At 38.0% G+C, this 14,255-nt stretch overlaps 1 protein-coding gene across 7 annotated transcripts in view; it reads left to right on the plus strand.

The window, feature by feature from the left end:
* Positions 1-14,255, plus strand: part of XPO1 (exportin 1) — a 38,154-nt gene that overhangs the window by 20,815 nt on the left and 3,084 nt on the right. For all 7 annotated transcript variants that reach the window (XM_075749825.1, XM_075749828.1, XM_075749824.1 and 4 more), the window contains 17 exons: positions 98-159; positions 237-281; positions 368-549; positions 1,024-1,072; positions 1,158-1,277; positions 1,380-1,508; positions 3,067-3,225; positions 5,993-6,190; positions 6,859-6,997; positions 8,250-8,431; positions 9,274-9,430; positions 9,549-9,712; positions 10,516-10,650; positions 10,928-11,111; positions 12,186-12,292; positions 12,666-12,860; positions 13,827-13,995. In XM_075749825.1, coding sequence (XP_075605940.1) covers positions 98-159; positions 237-281; positions 368-549; positions 1,024-1,072; positions 1,158-1,277; positions 1,380-1,508; positions 3,067-3,225; positions 5,993-6,190; positions 6,859-6,997; positions 8,250-8,431; positions 9,274-9,430; positions 9,549-9,712; positions 10,516-10,650; positions 10,928-11,111; positions 12,186-12,292; positions 12,666-12,860; positions 13,827-13,995 — 2,376 coding nt within the window. The remainder of the gene's footprint in view (positions 1-97; positions 160-236; positions 282-367; positions 550-1,023; positions 1,073-1,157; positions 1,278-1,379; positions 1,509-3,066; positions 3,226-5,992; positions 6,191-6,858; positions 6,998-8,249; positions 8,432-9,273; positions 9,431-9,548; positions 9,713-10,515; positions 10,651-10,927; positions 11,112-12,185; positions 12,293-12,665; positions 12,861-13,826; positions 13,996-14,255) is intronic.

Below are 14,255 nucleotides of genomic sequence, written 5' to 3' on the forward strand. Positions count from 1 at the left end.
AAGAAAATAAATATGAAAAATCTGAATTTAAAAATATTATTACTATATTTTTGTGATATCTGGCGTAAGTGACAATAAATTCCTAACTCTTCTGCAGGTATTAAAAAATATGTTGTCGGCCTAATTATCAAGACCTCATCTGATCCAACATGTGTAGAAGTAAGTAAATTCTTTTCAGGGGAGGAAGAGGGAGGGGAATATTATGAATAACCTGACTCTTCTTTTCTCTTCTCCAGAAAGAGAAAGTGTATATTGGGAAACTGAATATGATTCTTGTTCAGGTAAGCTAGAGTTCATCAAGTTTTAAGTCTTGTTACAAAGTTTCTGGCTTTGTACGTATCTAACCTATGGATGCTTCACTTTTCAGATACTGAAACAAGAATGGCCAAAGCACTGGCCAACTTTTATAAGCGATATTGTGGGAGCAAGCAGAACTAGTGAAAGCCTTTGTCAGAATAATATGGTGATCCTTAAACTGTTGAGTGAAGAAGTGTTTGATTTTTCCAGTGGCCAGATTACTCAAGTAAAAGCTAAGCATTTGAAAGACAGGCAAGTATATATGTTTAAATCTTAATAAATAGGGTAGACTTTGTGCTTGCTGCTAAATAGTTGCTCTTGCTTTGAGTGAACACCTACAGCTTGTCTAATTTGATTTCTGAGACTGAGTGGGTTACTGATTTTTCTTGAAAGCAGTACTGTTAGATGATATCAAACTTATTTGTACACACAGATATTTCTACCTTATTGCAAGCAGCATCTGTCAACTGATGGTTCCTACCATTTTAACAGAGCATTCAGCATGGCTTGTATTTCTAAGCCAGAATTTGCAGGCACAAGCTTCATGCTCCTTCAAAATACACATTATTGCCATGAAAACTGGTAAAAGCCAGGTGGCTTGTGAATGCCTCCATGGGCACAGGTCTTCAGGACCTGTTCTGTGAGCATAGACATTTTGATTAAAATAGATAGGATTGTTTATAGAACGTGGAAAAGCTTATTTTTCAATTTATTTTTTTTTTACAGCATGTGCAATGAATTCTCTCAGATATTTCAGCTGTGTCAGTTTGTGATGGTAAGTCTTATTTCTTCAGTGATGTTTTTAAAAATTCCCCCCCATCGTGCCTAACAATGTCATAAACGCTGACGGTCGTTTACAGGAAAACTCCCAAAACGCTCCCTTAGTTCATGCAACTTTGGAAACGTTGCTACGATTTCTGAACTGGATTCCTCTGGGATATATATTTGAGACCAAGTTAATCAGCACACTAATATACAAGGTACTCAAGCAAAAATTGACGGCTCTTGAATTTAAATATAAGTTGCAAAAAAGCTTAGTGTGAACACTCTTGTAATACTCTATTTTTTCCTTCTCTCAATAGTTCTTAAATGTTCCCATGTTTCGAAATGTCTCTTTGAAGTGCCTCACAGAGATTGCTGGTGTCAGTGTAAGCCAGTACGAGGAACAGTTTGTAACACTTTTTACACTGACCATGATGCAGTTAAAACAGGTAATGTTTTTTATAAAAGTGTCTCTTTTGACTGTTGCAGTTTGCAAAATCAATTTCTGTAGAACCTAGTCCAGTTTACAAGTTTATATTCATTATAGAGCTCTTGATAAGACAAATATTGTTCTTCAGTGGTATTTATGGCTTGATCAGAAGATGCTGAGTGTATTTTTCCCACTCTAGATCACAGCTGTATTTCTGTTGCATTGATTTGTTTTGATTAATTGAAGAGGTGTTTTGAGCACTCAGGCTGTCTGGTGGGCCAAGTTGAGAGATACACAACAAAATGTGTACTGTGTGACTTGCAAGACCTAAATTGACCTAACTTCTGCAAGTTGCTTTTTAATTTTTGAAACCGATAGAAACGTTTGTCATAAAAGCTGTGCTTTCAACTTACATGATTTGATCATTTCCCTCTGAGCAGTTCAGATTCAGGTACATGAGTTTGAGGCTTTCCTCATAGTATTTGTGTCTTAAGCGGACAGGTGAAGGTTTTTTGACAGTTCTTGCCTCTGCAATGTTGGTTGATCTTGGAGGTTCTTTAGAACAGGCATGCTTCTTCTAATGCCTCCCTCTTCCCCCCCTCCCGCCTCACGTGGAGCTATAGGATCTTTATTTAGGCAGATTTTTGCACCTATCAAAGTAATTTTGTGTGTTGAGGCAGCTGAACACTACTTCCTCTGTTTTTAACCATGATGCTCTTTGTTCTAAACGCCAATACATGTGGCTGAAGTTTTTCCTCAAAACATCAGTTGAATGCCAAGTTGGGTATTTGACATGTTTTGTAACTGGCAGGTTTTTAGCATGGCTGTGCATACAAATTGGATGCAAACTGTTGTGCTTATTGCAAATACTTGAGACTCTTAGCTTTGAATGAAGTTGGAGAACAATCAAAACCACACAAAAGCTTGCAGTAGCAAAGTGTTAAACTTTGTTCTTCCTGTTCTAAGCTGAATAGTGTTGACATTATTAAAGAATGTAGGTTGCTTGTAGGTTGCCACTTGATGACAACGTTGGCAATGTTTTATTTGTAGAATGATAGAATTGAAAAGCCAACACACCTCTTAAGAGGTAGCAGAGATCTCTACAAGATTACTGAAAAACTTGTTTCAGTATCCTTTGGAGTCTTGCTAATTTCTAAATATTATGGACATCTTTCATGTTGCTTAAACTTTATGATGATGTAATGGTTTGAAACTTAGTATTACTAGGGACAGGTAACAGCTACATTTTTGGAACATCTTTTCCTGATGCCAGTTGGAAATGTCTGATAGAGTAGGTGTTTCCTTGTTTACAGCTGTTGTTACAAGGAGTGGAAAAGGGTTTAGTTCATTGGAACTTTTGTATCCGTTTTGCATTTTCACCTTACTATCTATCTTGGGATTGAGCATGAAATGAAGGAGCTGTAAGACTTTTTTATAAGAAAGCTCTGTAAAAAGAGGATACCATGAAAAACAGAAGGGCTTTTTTGCCAAAAGAGCAAAATATTTGTTAATATACAGTAGTTCTACTTCTGTATAAGAAGGGAAATTCATGATTATGTCTGTATTCTCTTTATTAGATGCTTCCTCTAAATACCAATATCCGACTTGCATACTCAAATGGAAAAGATGATGAACAGAACTTTATTCAGAATCTCAGCTTGTTTCTCTGCACGTTCCTCAAGGAACATGGTCAACTTATAGAAAAAAGATTAAATCTGAGGGAAACGTTAATGGAGGTAAGTTGCTCAGTTTATCTAGTTTAAAAACGTAGCAAGTGTGTTCTCATAATCAAAAGATGTGATACTAATTCAATCTCTAGATCATCGTACTTTTTTTCCTCTTACCCACTTTATTTCCTTCACATAATTAGTAAATTACATGAATACAAAAAAACCCTTTCACAATTTTTGTTTCCTAGTATGCTTCAAAGGCATTCTGTTTTCAGTGATCCTATACTAATACAATGTGTGAAGACATAAGTTTCTGTCCATCTTCTTACTTGTTCCTCTTTGAAAGTGTCAAATGCTGCTTTAAAATAATTTCCTATATTCTTTTTCTATGGTCTCTACATACCATACTTTCTGTTCAGCTCTTATCTAGAGAAGGTGTTGCTGTGACTTTCATGAATCTGCGTGAAGCAGCTCAGTTGTTTTTATTTAGCGTTCAAAGCCAGTTTCCAGGGTACAGCGCATGCTGTAGTTCAGCGCTTCCATCCCAGTGCGGCTTCTTGCCTCGTTTGCCACTTCCCAAAGTTTAGCAGAAAGACTTCAAATATAATCCTCAGGGATGATATTCTCTTTCTATGTAATAAAGACAATGTACGCCGGTAACGCAGAGCTCTGCCAAACAACTGTGCATGCTTTATGGTGGTATTACTGGTCTTGAAGGAGGACCTACAGACCACGATTATCAGTTGCTGAGAATAAGATTTACAGTTGTGCTTCCTCTCTGCTTGCTCCCTTCTATTCTTGGAGACTGCTGCATTCTTTTCAATTTTGACAGTGAAGTACAACTTCACTGTCAAAATTACTGGGATCTGGGGAAATTACTGGAAATTCAACTCAGAATGAAGGGTTGGGAAGGCTTAAATTCTAGGTGAGTAATGAATGCTCAAGGTATTACCTTACACTGTAGTGGGTCTAGGTCATAAAATAAAGGTGTTTTCAGTTGTGAGGGTGTTTTAATGGTGAATAAAGATTTTGCTGAGGGTGAGCTGTTCTGTGGTGATTCTTTTGCTAGCTCACTCGCACTTCTGAGCTCCAAGGGGATGAAACTGGCTCCGTAGCCCCTTGAAGCACCACTTCCCATGTCCAGAACCAAGCCCTGTGCAGGTATGGAGGCGATAGAGCAAGGAGCTGCCCCAAGACAGAGGTAGAAAAACAATACCCCAATTTAAACCTGGAGACCAGATTCCACTGGGAGGGGGAAGTACATCTTGCAGGTGGATTAGCTGTAATCTAACAGGTCCATCTGAATTCTAGTCCACTTTCTAGCTAGTGTTCTCAATGCATTTCTTCTGGAGGTAGCCTTCTATGAAAAATGTGTATTAATAAGTTGGTTGCAAATACCAAGTGGTAGCACACTTGGAAGATGCACTAAGAGGCATATCACCTTTTTATTTTGAAAGGAACAACTATTCAGAGTTCCCAAATAATTTCTGAACTTGCAAGTAGCAAGCTTTCAAAATAACTGTGAATCAAGGCAGCGCAGCTCAAATTTCTGCCGATGTTGAGGCTTTGTTAGAAGAGCTGTGTAAACGGCTGAAGCTGTTGCATGTCCTGTGCGCTTGCGTGTAAGTTGGAGTGTAGATTTTAGGTATTGGCATCCTCTCCTGTCCGTCACAACTATGTTGAACGTCTTTTTTTAAAGAGGAATTCACAAAAGTCAATTCTGAATGACTTTCAGTGTTGTATAGGATGATGAAATGTTTAACAAAGTTCTTGGGCTGGCCTAAAATGGTTGGAAATTTCACTTCTGTCAGTTCCAGTGTAATAGAACCTAGTTACACAGCTACTTAAAAGAGCTCTATGTCACTCTAACCCGATCACTCCTGCACTTTGGATGTAGCAGGTCTCTGAAATTGTTCCACAGATTCATTGGAGCTGTGTAGACCAGTGAAGCAGGGTACTTAAGTTACTGCAAGTGAAACTACCAAGAAAAATTGATATGTATAAGACTAACGTATGGTTGTTTTGAATCACCCTTTTGACACTGTGATACAGATGCTGGATCAGGTCTTTACCAGCTAAAATGCTCTTGCTGTAGTACCTAAGCTATGAAAGTGTCTTCAGATTTCATTGTTTCATTCTGTTTGTTCACTGGTAGGCTCTGCTTTGGTATCTTTCACTGGGGGACTGAAAAATAAGCTAGGCAAAAAACGTTTGGTTATGGAGTTCTAATTACTGCAGCTGGTATTTCAGTCTGTCAGGATTGCATCAGTGGCTTTCCCTTCTCAGTCTACTGCCGCTGTTCTGTCGTTAAAGAAGTCAAAAAGGTTCTGGTAGATGACTTCAGTGGAAAGCAAGTGAGCAGCATGGCTGTATCTATGATGGTTGCTGTCAGTCCTACCCTGCCAGGGTACAAGGATCCGGAATAAAGTAGCAGTAGTAGTGTTGAGAACAGCAGGCATTCAGACTAGCTGTTGAGGGGTTTTTTTGAGGCTCTAAACCAAAATGCCTTGCAGAAGCTCCAGAGGCTGTGAGTTTGATAGTTTACAGACTGATTTTGTTATGGCTTTTTTTAAGATGTCTTTAGGCTACTTTAGATTTAAGAATTGATACACACTTTGAAAGTAACAGTAATTGACAGGGCGCATTGTTCTTGAGTTGCTCTGCCGGTCAGAACTCTGAATTGTAAGTAATGTCACTGCAATGCTAATGCCTCTTGTTCCTCACTTTTGTGTTAATTTGGCATTTTATCAGTATTTGGTAACTGAACTTGAAGCATTGTGGTTTTATCTGCAGAAATAATTGGTAATGAGATGTTTAAACCATGCTTTTCCAGGCTCTTCACTATATGTTATTGGTATCAGAAGTTGAAGAAACTGAAATTTTCAAGATTTGTCTTGAATATTGGAATCATTTAGCTGCTGAGCTTTACAGGGAAAGTCCGTTTTCAACATCTGCTTCTCCGTTGCTTTCGGGAAGTCAACACTTTGATGTTCCTCCAAGGAGACAGCTTTATTTGCCTGTATTGTCCAAGGTAATCCATGCTTTAGTAATGGTACTGTAAAGTTTTAGATACTGTTCAATGTAGAGATTTTGCTTCTTGTAGGGGATGACATAAGAAAACTTTTCTTGCTTTAAGTAGTTGGTAATTGATTCAACTTTAGTTATTTAATGGGCTGCAATTGCAAAAATACTTTAAGATGACACCAGTAGATGACAGGAGTATTAATATGGTCTTTCAGTTCTTTTAAGGTACTTACTATTGACTGTAAGACTAACTTTTAAAAAAATAAATCTGTATTAAACTATCTCTTAAACAGAAAAAGGCTGGAGTGTTACAGTTGGAGGGGAAAAAGTGTGTGTGTGTCTGGAAAAAGTGGTCTTTAAAAAGACACCTAGTATTACGTACACATTTGAAGCTCAAAAGTATACTTCATAGGTTGGGTTGTTTGGATTTTGTTTTGGTTTTTAACTATTCAACTTGTTCGTGGAGAGAGAGAAATCAGCAGGCTCTGTTCTTAATGGCTTTTTAATTAAAATGTCTCCCTAGAATCTTAATACGAGCTAATCTTGCGGAGTGCTGGTAGCCCTTTCTGTGGGTCAGACTGCCTGACCAGAGTGCTCTGGAAACACCCATGGAGCTATGGGGGTATTTTCATGTCACAGTTGGATTCAATTTTAACTTTCCTGTGCAACATACAGGTTCGATTGCTAATGGTTAGCCGTATGGCTAAACCTGAAGAAGTCCTAGTTGTGGAAAATGATCAAGGGGAAGTAGTACGAGAATTCATGAAGGATACAGATTCCATAAACTTGTATAAAAATATGAGAGAAACATTGGGTAAGTGTATGAGGCTGGTATTTTTGTGCTGTAGGTCTGTGCAGCTGCATCACCAGCGCGTATGTTACAGAATGTTGGCTTATGAGCTGAATTACTGTGTGAGTAAAGTGATTATTAGTGAGGAGTAGTTCACAAACTTGAAAGGGAGGAGGCAGTGTTGGTCTGAAGTTTCCTGGTTTAAGCATGTAGTGCTGAATAACTTCGTTAAATAGTAATACGCTATTTTTGTCACTTGCATTTTCCCAAGTGGAACAGCACCTTTTGAAAATCGTTTACTGAAATGTTTCAGATCCACTGAAACATTAGTTTTGTCAAAAACTGTTAAATTGGGAGGATTTTTCTGAATTGGACTTGCTGGTTATTACTTCACTTGTAGTCTTGTGTAAGCCAACATATAGAACATGAAAAAAGTTTTGTTTGATTTATTGTATTAAAATTATTATGTATGTCCTGAGCCTTAGTCGTATTTCTAGCAACATCATTATTTATATGGAAATGCAGATTTAGTTAGCGTTTGTTTTCTGGTGTTAACTATTGCTTATAGTGTAATATCTTTTAAGATTCACTTTAAAAAGAAAAAAAGTGAGAATGTGGTAGAAGCTGTATTCTGTGACAAGTAAAAATCTACTTCTGAATCTGGTCTTCAAGTGCTTTTGACTTGCTGGGATTTAGAATTTTATATGGGAGACGCTAATCGTAACAGGGACTGATGCAAGTGTCTGAGTTGTGATGTTGGAATCTTCCCACCTAGACTTGTTTCGGAGTACCATCTCCGCTCTAATGGTGGGCTGTTGCAACCAGCAGACTTAATGATGCTCAAATAAAGAGCAGAAGAAAATTGATTTACTTGTTAGGCACTGTATAATGTCCCCCATGGGTAGCCAATCCCATATGCCCCGTGCACCATCAGTATGTGTGCCTTTTGTTAATAACTTAATTTAGCAACTTTTACCAATTTGACTGCTAGGTGAGACATTTAATTGATTGAGACGTTTCACATCGCTTACACACGGGGTTTTGCTGACATCCCTTGGAACAAACCTAGATTTTTCAATAAAATTTATTGTCCATCTTTAAAATACAGTTTTAACCAATTCGTGTTTAAATTTTTAGCTCATTCTTTCATGAGTTCAGGAAAGAAGTATTGCACTTTCCTCACAGTTGGGTTTTTTCTCAAATTTAACATGGCCTATGGAGTTGTGATCCAGGTTGTCGCTTTAAAATGTGCGTGTTCGATGTTGATGTCTTTCAGTTTATCTTACGCATCTGGATTATGCAGACACAGAACGAATTATGACTGAAAAACTTCACAATCAAGTGAATGGAACAGAATGGTCCTGGAAAAATTTGAATACACTGTGTTGGGCTATAGGCTCAATCAGCGGTGCAATGCACGAAGAAGATGAAAAAAGATTCCTTGTTACAGTAATCAAGGTATCACGGTGGAAAACTTTGTCACACTTTGTAAACTTAGTTTCTTGAGCATAAACTACAAAAATACTGCTGTACGTTCTTAGTGAGCTACCTTGTATGGCAAGCAAGTTGCTAAGAAATAATTGAATGGGAAATCTTACAGCCTGAATTTAAGGCCGATATGTTCTCTAGCCATGAACAATGCATTAATCCAAATAGTCTTTTCACGGTGAAAATTTCAGGGATAAATTCTAGTTCATGATGAAGTGTTTGAGGATGCAGAAGAGGTGGAAAGGGATTGCTAATGAAATAAAGGTGAGTGGCAAAATAAGCCACACTTTTAACTAGCTAGCACCCTGCTATTTTGCCATTTTCCAAATATTCATTGATCAAAGTGAATTTTTGGTAAATATGTGCATGGAAGAGTGCAGGAACAAAACATTTTTTACAAGAGTAATGAACTTTGTTTTAACAAGTCATACAAATTCATACAGGAGATTTAGTTTAACAACTTCTATTTGATGTGGAGTCTGTATTTTTACTGTTATCAACTGCTTGGTCCGTATTCAATACTGTGAGGTTTGTTGAAGTTCCCCCTGCAGAAATCTGTAGTTATATTTTAAAATGGAGATTCCGTAGTTGAAAACACAGTGTTCCTGGTTTGGTTGAAATTTAAATTGCATCACCCCAATCTTCACCCACTTGGGGTTTTTGTTTTGTATTTAGATGTTGAACTTGATGATGGCAGCTGCTTTCCTTTATTTTAGTACAGCTCCTTGTAGGATTTTTATGCTTCGTCTTGTAATGCTTTTAATTGAACTGGACAAACTTGGAGAGGAAACTAAAAATAGGTTATGTTGTAGGATCTCCTGGGACTTTGTGAACAAAAGCGAGGAAAAGACAATAAAGCCATCATTGCATCAAATATAATGTATATAGTAGGTCAATACCCACGGTTTTTGAGAGCTCACTGGAAATTTTTGAAGACAGTGGTCAACAAGCTGTTTGAATTTATGCATGGTAATTATCTGGTTTTTACTTGCTGTTTTAACTATTCAAAAAAAAATTGATGCCCATACATGCACATGTATGGGGCGGGGGGGAAACACAAAGCAGTAACTGACTTGATTTAATTTAGAAACCCACGATGGCGTCCAGGACATGGCTTGTGATACCTTCATAAAAATAGCACAAAAATGCCGCCGACATTTTGTTCAGGTTCAAGTGGGAGAGGTCATGCCATTTATTGATGAAATCTTGAACAATATTAATACAATCATCTGTGACCTTCAGCCACAACAGGTATGTTTAATTCAGCATTGTGGGTAATTCCTAAAGATGAATCAAAGTTACTTTGAAATGTAGTAGTAGTGTTAAAGGCTTGAATTATATTCCTTAGTTTTTTGTTAATGACAGTGTTACGGTACAAATAACGCAATCGGGTTGCATTACTGAGATCTCAGAATGCTTGGAAGGAGAATTCAAGTGCATTTAGTTGAAGTTTTGATTTGTGGAATGTTTTAGTAAGTAAATAAGACATAATCTTGTGGTTCTGACTTGGGAAAGAGTAATATCCTACTGTAAGAGTATAGCTCTAGCTCTTGTATTTGTGAAGGGGGGGCAGGGAACAATCGAAAAGCACCTACGTCTAGGGAAGGCACAGCTCGTGAAGTGAGGGAGTAGTGCGCACGTGTGACGTGTTGAGATGTTGCAATAATGTATTGAAACTCTGGGCAGAGTGGATCTGCCATCTGGAAAAACGTACTTAGAGGAGTGATACAGTGCAGCCCACAGTTTAAAGATGTGTGGTAATACTTAGTTAAGAGTTAAATAGCACGCGTCTGAGCTTTCTCACTCCTGGATGTGATGGCAACAAGAAGAAAGACTCTGGGATGTATGTAGAGGCATCTGAAGGGAAGGGGATGGAGGTTTCTTTTGTACATCATGAAAGGAAGGAAGGAATGGAGAAGGATCTTGTCAAGTGGGAAAAGTATTTAGACAGTGAAACCCATTTTCAGCCTTTGCTATATGTTAGTTGAAAACAGTGTGAGATTTTCCTTACTCTTTTTGAACCTCCCTGTTTGCTTTCTCGCTGTTCCAATCAGGTGCATACGTTCTATGAAGCGGTAGGATACATGATTGGGGCACAGACGGACCAGACTGTGCAGGAGCATCTAATAGAAAAATACATGTTGCTCCCTAATCAAGTATGGGACAGCATTATTCAACAGGCAACAAAAGTAAGCTCATAAATTTTAAGTGTATTCTGTGTTTAGGTGAAGAAAACCAGCTAAATGTTTATGTTAAATGTCAGTTTTATCCTGACTCTCTGTTTGAGGTAATGGCAAGTGCCATGAAGTAAACAGCAATATATAAAAAGTCTGTAAATTTCAGTGATATGTTCTTTAACGCTGTGAAAGATAAATTATTTAAAGTTACACTTTTATATTGAAAGCTAAAGGGCAGTTTTATTCACTAAACAAAATGGACTCTCATTTGTTTTTTTTTTTTTAACAGAATGTGGATATTCTAAAGGATCCTGAAACAGTTAAGCAGCTTGGTAGCATTCTGAAAACTAACGTAAGAGCATGTAAAGCTGTTGGCCACCCGTTTGTGATTCAGCTCGGAAGAATTTATTTAGATATGCTGAATGTGTACAAGTGCCTAAGTGAAAATATTTCTGCAGCTATTCAGGCTAACGGTAAGACATTCCATGTTCTTCTTGAAAATGGGAGTTAGCAGCATATCTCATCCGGTTTCAAAGCACATTCCAATTAGGCTAATTCTACTGGGTTCACTTTTTTTTTGTTTGGGAAAGTGGAGGATGACTGAAAGTGCTTGCTTAGGTTTTTTTTTTGTTAACCAAATCTTTTACTAAACTGATTTTAGAGGGAGGAAAAACACCTATAAACAAGGAAGTTGAGAAAAGATGCAAAGCATCATAGATGCTTGCTTAGAATTAATAGGCATCTTGCTGAGACAAAGTTGTAGCATGTGTTCTTTTAGCTTACTCTAATTTTGAACATTAAAAGACTGTCTTTAAATAGAATTTCATTTATTTTTTTCAAAAGATGTTGGCAGGGTTTTGGTGTGATACTGTGCTGCTAAATGGCTTTATTACAGAAATGTAACTGTAACTGTAGTGAAGATGCCTGAAAGTCATGATAAACCAGGCTTGCAATCATTGAGAATCAATTACCTAACCTATTTTTACTATATAAATTAGGGCTATGGTGTCTCAGTAGAATGTGTTGTAGTTCATGACAAGATTAAATGAGTCAGTTACTGTATTCTGTGTTACGACCAGTTTTCTTCCCACTGCAGATGATGATATTTGGAAATGTGAATGTTAAATAAAATGTGGTAACTGAGCAGCTGGTTGACCTTGAAGTAGCTTCTCAGAATTCAGAATAAAACTGGCTGAGAAATCAACACCTTCTGATTTTTGCAGCTCTAATGGCCGGAATTTGTCCTTGTCAGAAACAGTGAAGTTTAGGAAGCAGTTGCTAGGACTGTAGTATTTCTCTTAAGTGAAAAGTACATTGCAGCTTTGTTTTGAATCCTGTAAGTAGGGTACTGTCAGTAGTACTTTTGGACCTGTGGAGCTAGAATGGGGAGGTGTTTTTATTTTATTTGCACAGCATGCAGAAGGAAGTCTTTAAAAGTCTTTGTAGTTTGGATATAAAAACCAAGCATACTTGGTTTTGTAATACCAGTTTAAGTTAATCTTTTTGTTACACCTTACCCAATTAACTGAAGCTTTAAAACTTTCCAGGTGAAATGGTAACAAAGCAGCCCTTGATTAGAAGTATGAGGACTGTAAAAAGGGAAACTTTAAAACTAATTTCTGGCTGGGTGAGCAGGTCCAATGATCCTCAGATGGTAAGTAGATTGATTCTATACAAATAACTCGGGGGCTTTGTTCTGTTGACTGAATCAGTTGGGCACAGGAACTTGTTTCAGGTGGTCTGTAAAATATAAAGGAGAAAGTATGATTGTACAGACTTGAGCCTGAGCTACATTTGAGATACTTGAGTTACTTTTAGATGAGAGTGATCTTTAAAGGGAATGAAGGAGGTTTAAGAGAACCCTATCGGAAGCCATACTGGATGGGGCGGAGGGAGGAGTTTGTGGAAGGGTGACGTATTTCAACTTCCTTAGGAAACATACCTCCTGTAACTAAACAGTGAACTTTGCTATCAGCTGTATGCTCAATAACTGCATTGTTATAACCATGGCTTACTCTTTCAATTAGGTAGCTGAAAACTTTGTTCCTCCGTTGTTGGATGCAGTTCTCATTGACTACCAGAGAAATGTTCCAGCCGCTAGAGAACCTGAAGTACTGAGCACTATGGCCATCATTGTAAACAAGCTGGGTGGACACATTACTGCTGAAATACCTCAGATATTTGATGCTGTTTTTGAGTGCACATTAAATATGATCAACAAGGTATTTAAACTTCGGAGAAGGTATCTCCCTCGTGACTGAAGACAAAAAAAACGGGGGGGGGGTATGAGTACTAGTCTTGGCTGTCGGTGCATCTCTAAGTGAAAGATCTCCTTTTCTTGCAGCGAAGGGAGGCAGTACGCAGTGAACGTAGTTATTACACAGCTTTCATTTTATGGAAATTAAGTGGGAGTTCATGCCTTCTTTCTGTGAATGTCACTTCCGTATGTAGTGACTCGTGGATCATCTCCCTGGTTTTTTTTGCAGTCAGCAAGCATTTGTGGCACTTGAAAAAATTTCTGCTCAAAGGAACTTACTTGTTTTGAAGTCTGGCTGTCTAGTTGGGTGTCTTAAAGCGAGTGCTGGAGAGAGACATTTCTAAGGCAATGAGATTAAGTCAGTAGTAGTTTTTCTGTTCTAGGGACTTGGAATGTTGTGCTTTTGGAAGCAGAAGTGTACTTCAGTCAAATGTCGGTGTAGGATTAACTGCTAAAATTCATAAATATTTAAAATTATGAATAGAAGTACTGATCAGTCATTTGGAGTATTTCCGTACTAAGGCAGTTCTTAATGCTGTAGTGTGCAATATGTATTTGCATAATACTTGAGCCCTGCCAGCTGAATTAGGGCTACTTTGTGATAGGGTATAACCGGAGATTGTTGCTACCCCTGTAGCAGTACAGGTGCTTAACCAGTGTTGAGACCATCTCTCTGTTTATCTGTGGACTGAGTAGTGATTAGGGTTGTGCACTGACAAAACGTGGCTCACCCTGTCAGTGTTGCGTAACCAGAACATGGTCTTAGCAAGCTTTGGTGGGGAAAACGTTTGCTTTGCATTTAAGGTTATTTTAAATCTGGGATCTGAATGCTGTTCCATGTCAGCTATTGACTCGCTCAGCTTAACCGAAGATCTTATGATGGATCTTTAGGAAACTTGACTTTTTTTTTCCCCCCTCCCTCTCCTTCTAGGACTTTGAAGAATATCCTGAACACAGAACAAACTTCTTCTTACTACTCCAGGCTGTAAATTCTCATTGCTTCCCAGCGTTCCTGGCCATTCCGCCTGCACAGTTCAAACTTGTTCTGGATTCTATTATTTGGGCTTTCAAACATACAATGAGAAATGTTGCAGATACAGGTAAATGGAAGTGCTTAACATGCAGATTTTGTTTGCGGTATCGGGTATTTACTGGTAGAATGTTGTTTTCTTGCATATTTTTCTTCAGTCAAACTTAGCATTGCAGTCACCTGATCCTGTACTGCATTTGCCCAAGAATAATATTCTTCTGTCTCAGCTTCAAGTTGTCAGCCAGGTACATGTTAATGGACTGCAACACTTGGACGCTGTTTCACTCCCGCAGCTGTTAGCACGGTTACAGTTTCTGCTTGCTTTCTTTT

This window comes from Balearica regulorum, chromosome 3 (genome assembly GCF_011004875.1).
Source record: "Balearica regulorum gibbericeps isolate bBalReg1 chromosome 3, bBalReg1.pri, whole genome shotgun sequence".
Classification (NCBI taxonomy): domain Eukaryota; kingdom Metazoa; phylum Chordata; class Aves; order Gruiformes; family Gruidae; genus Balearica; species Balearica regulorum.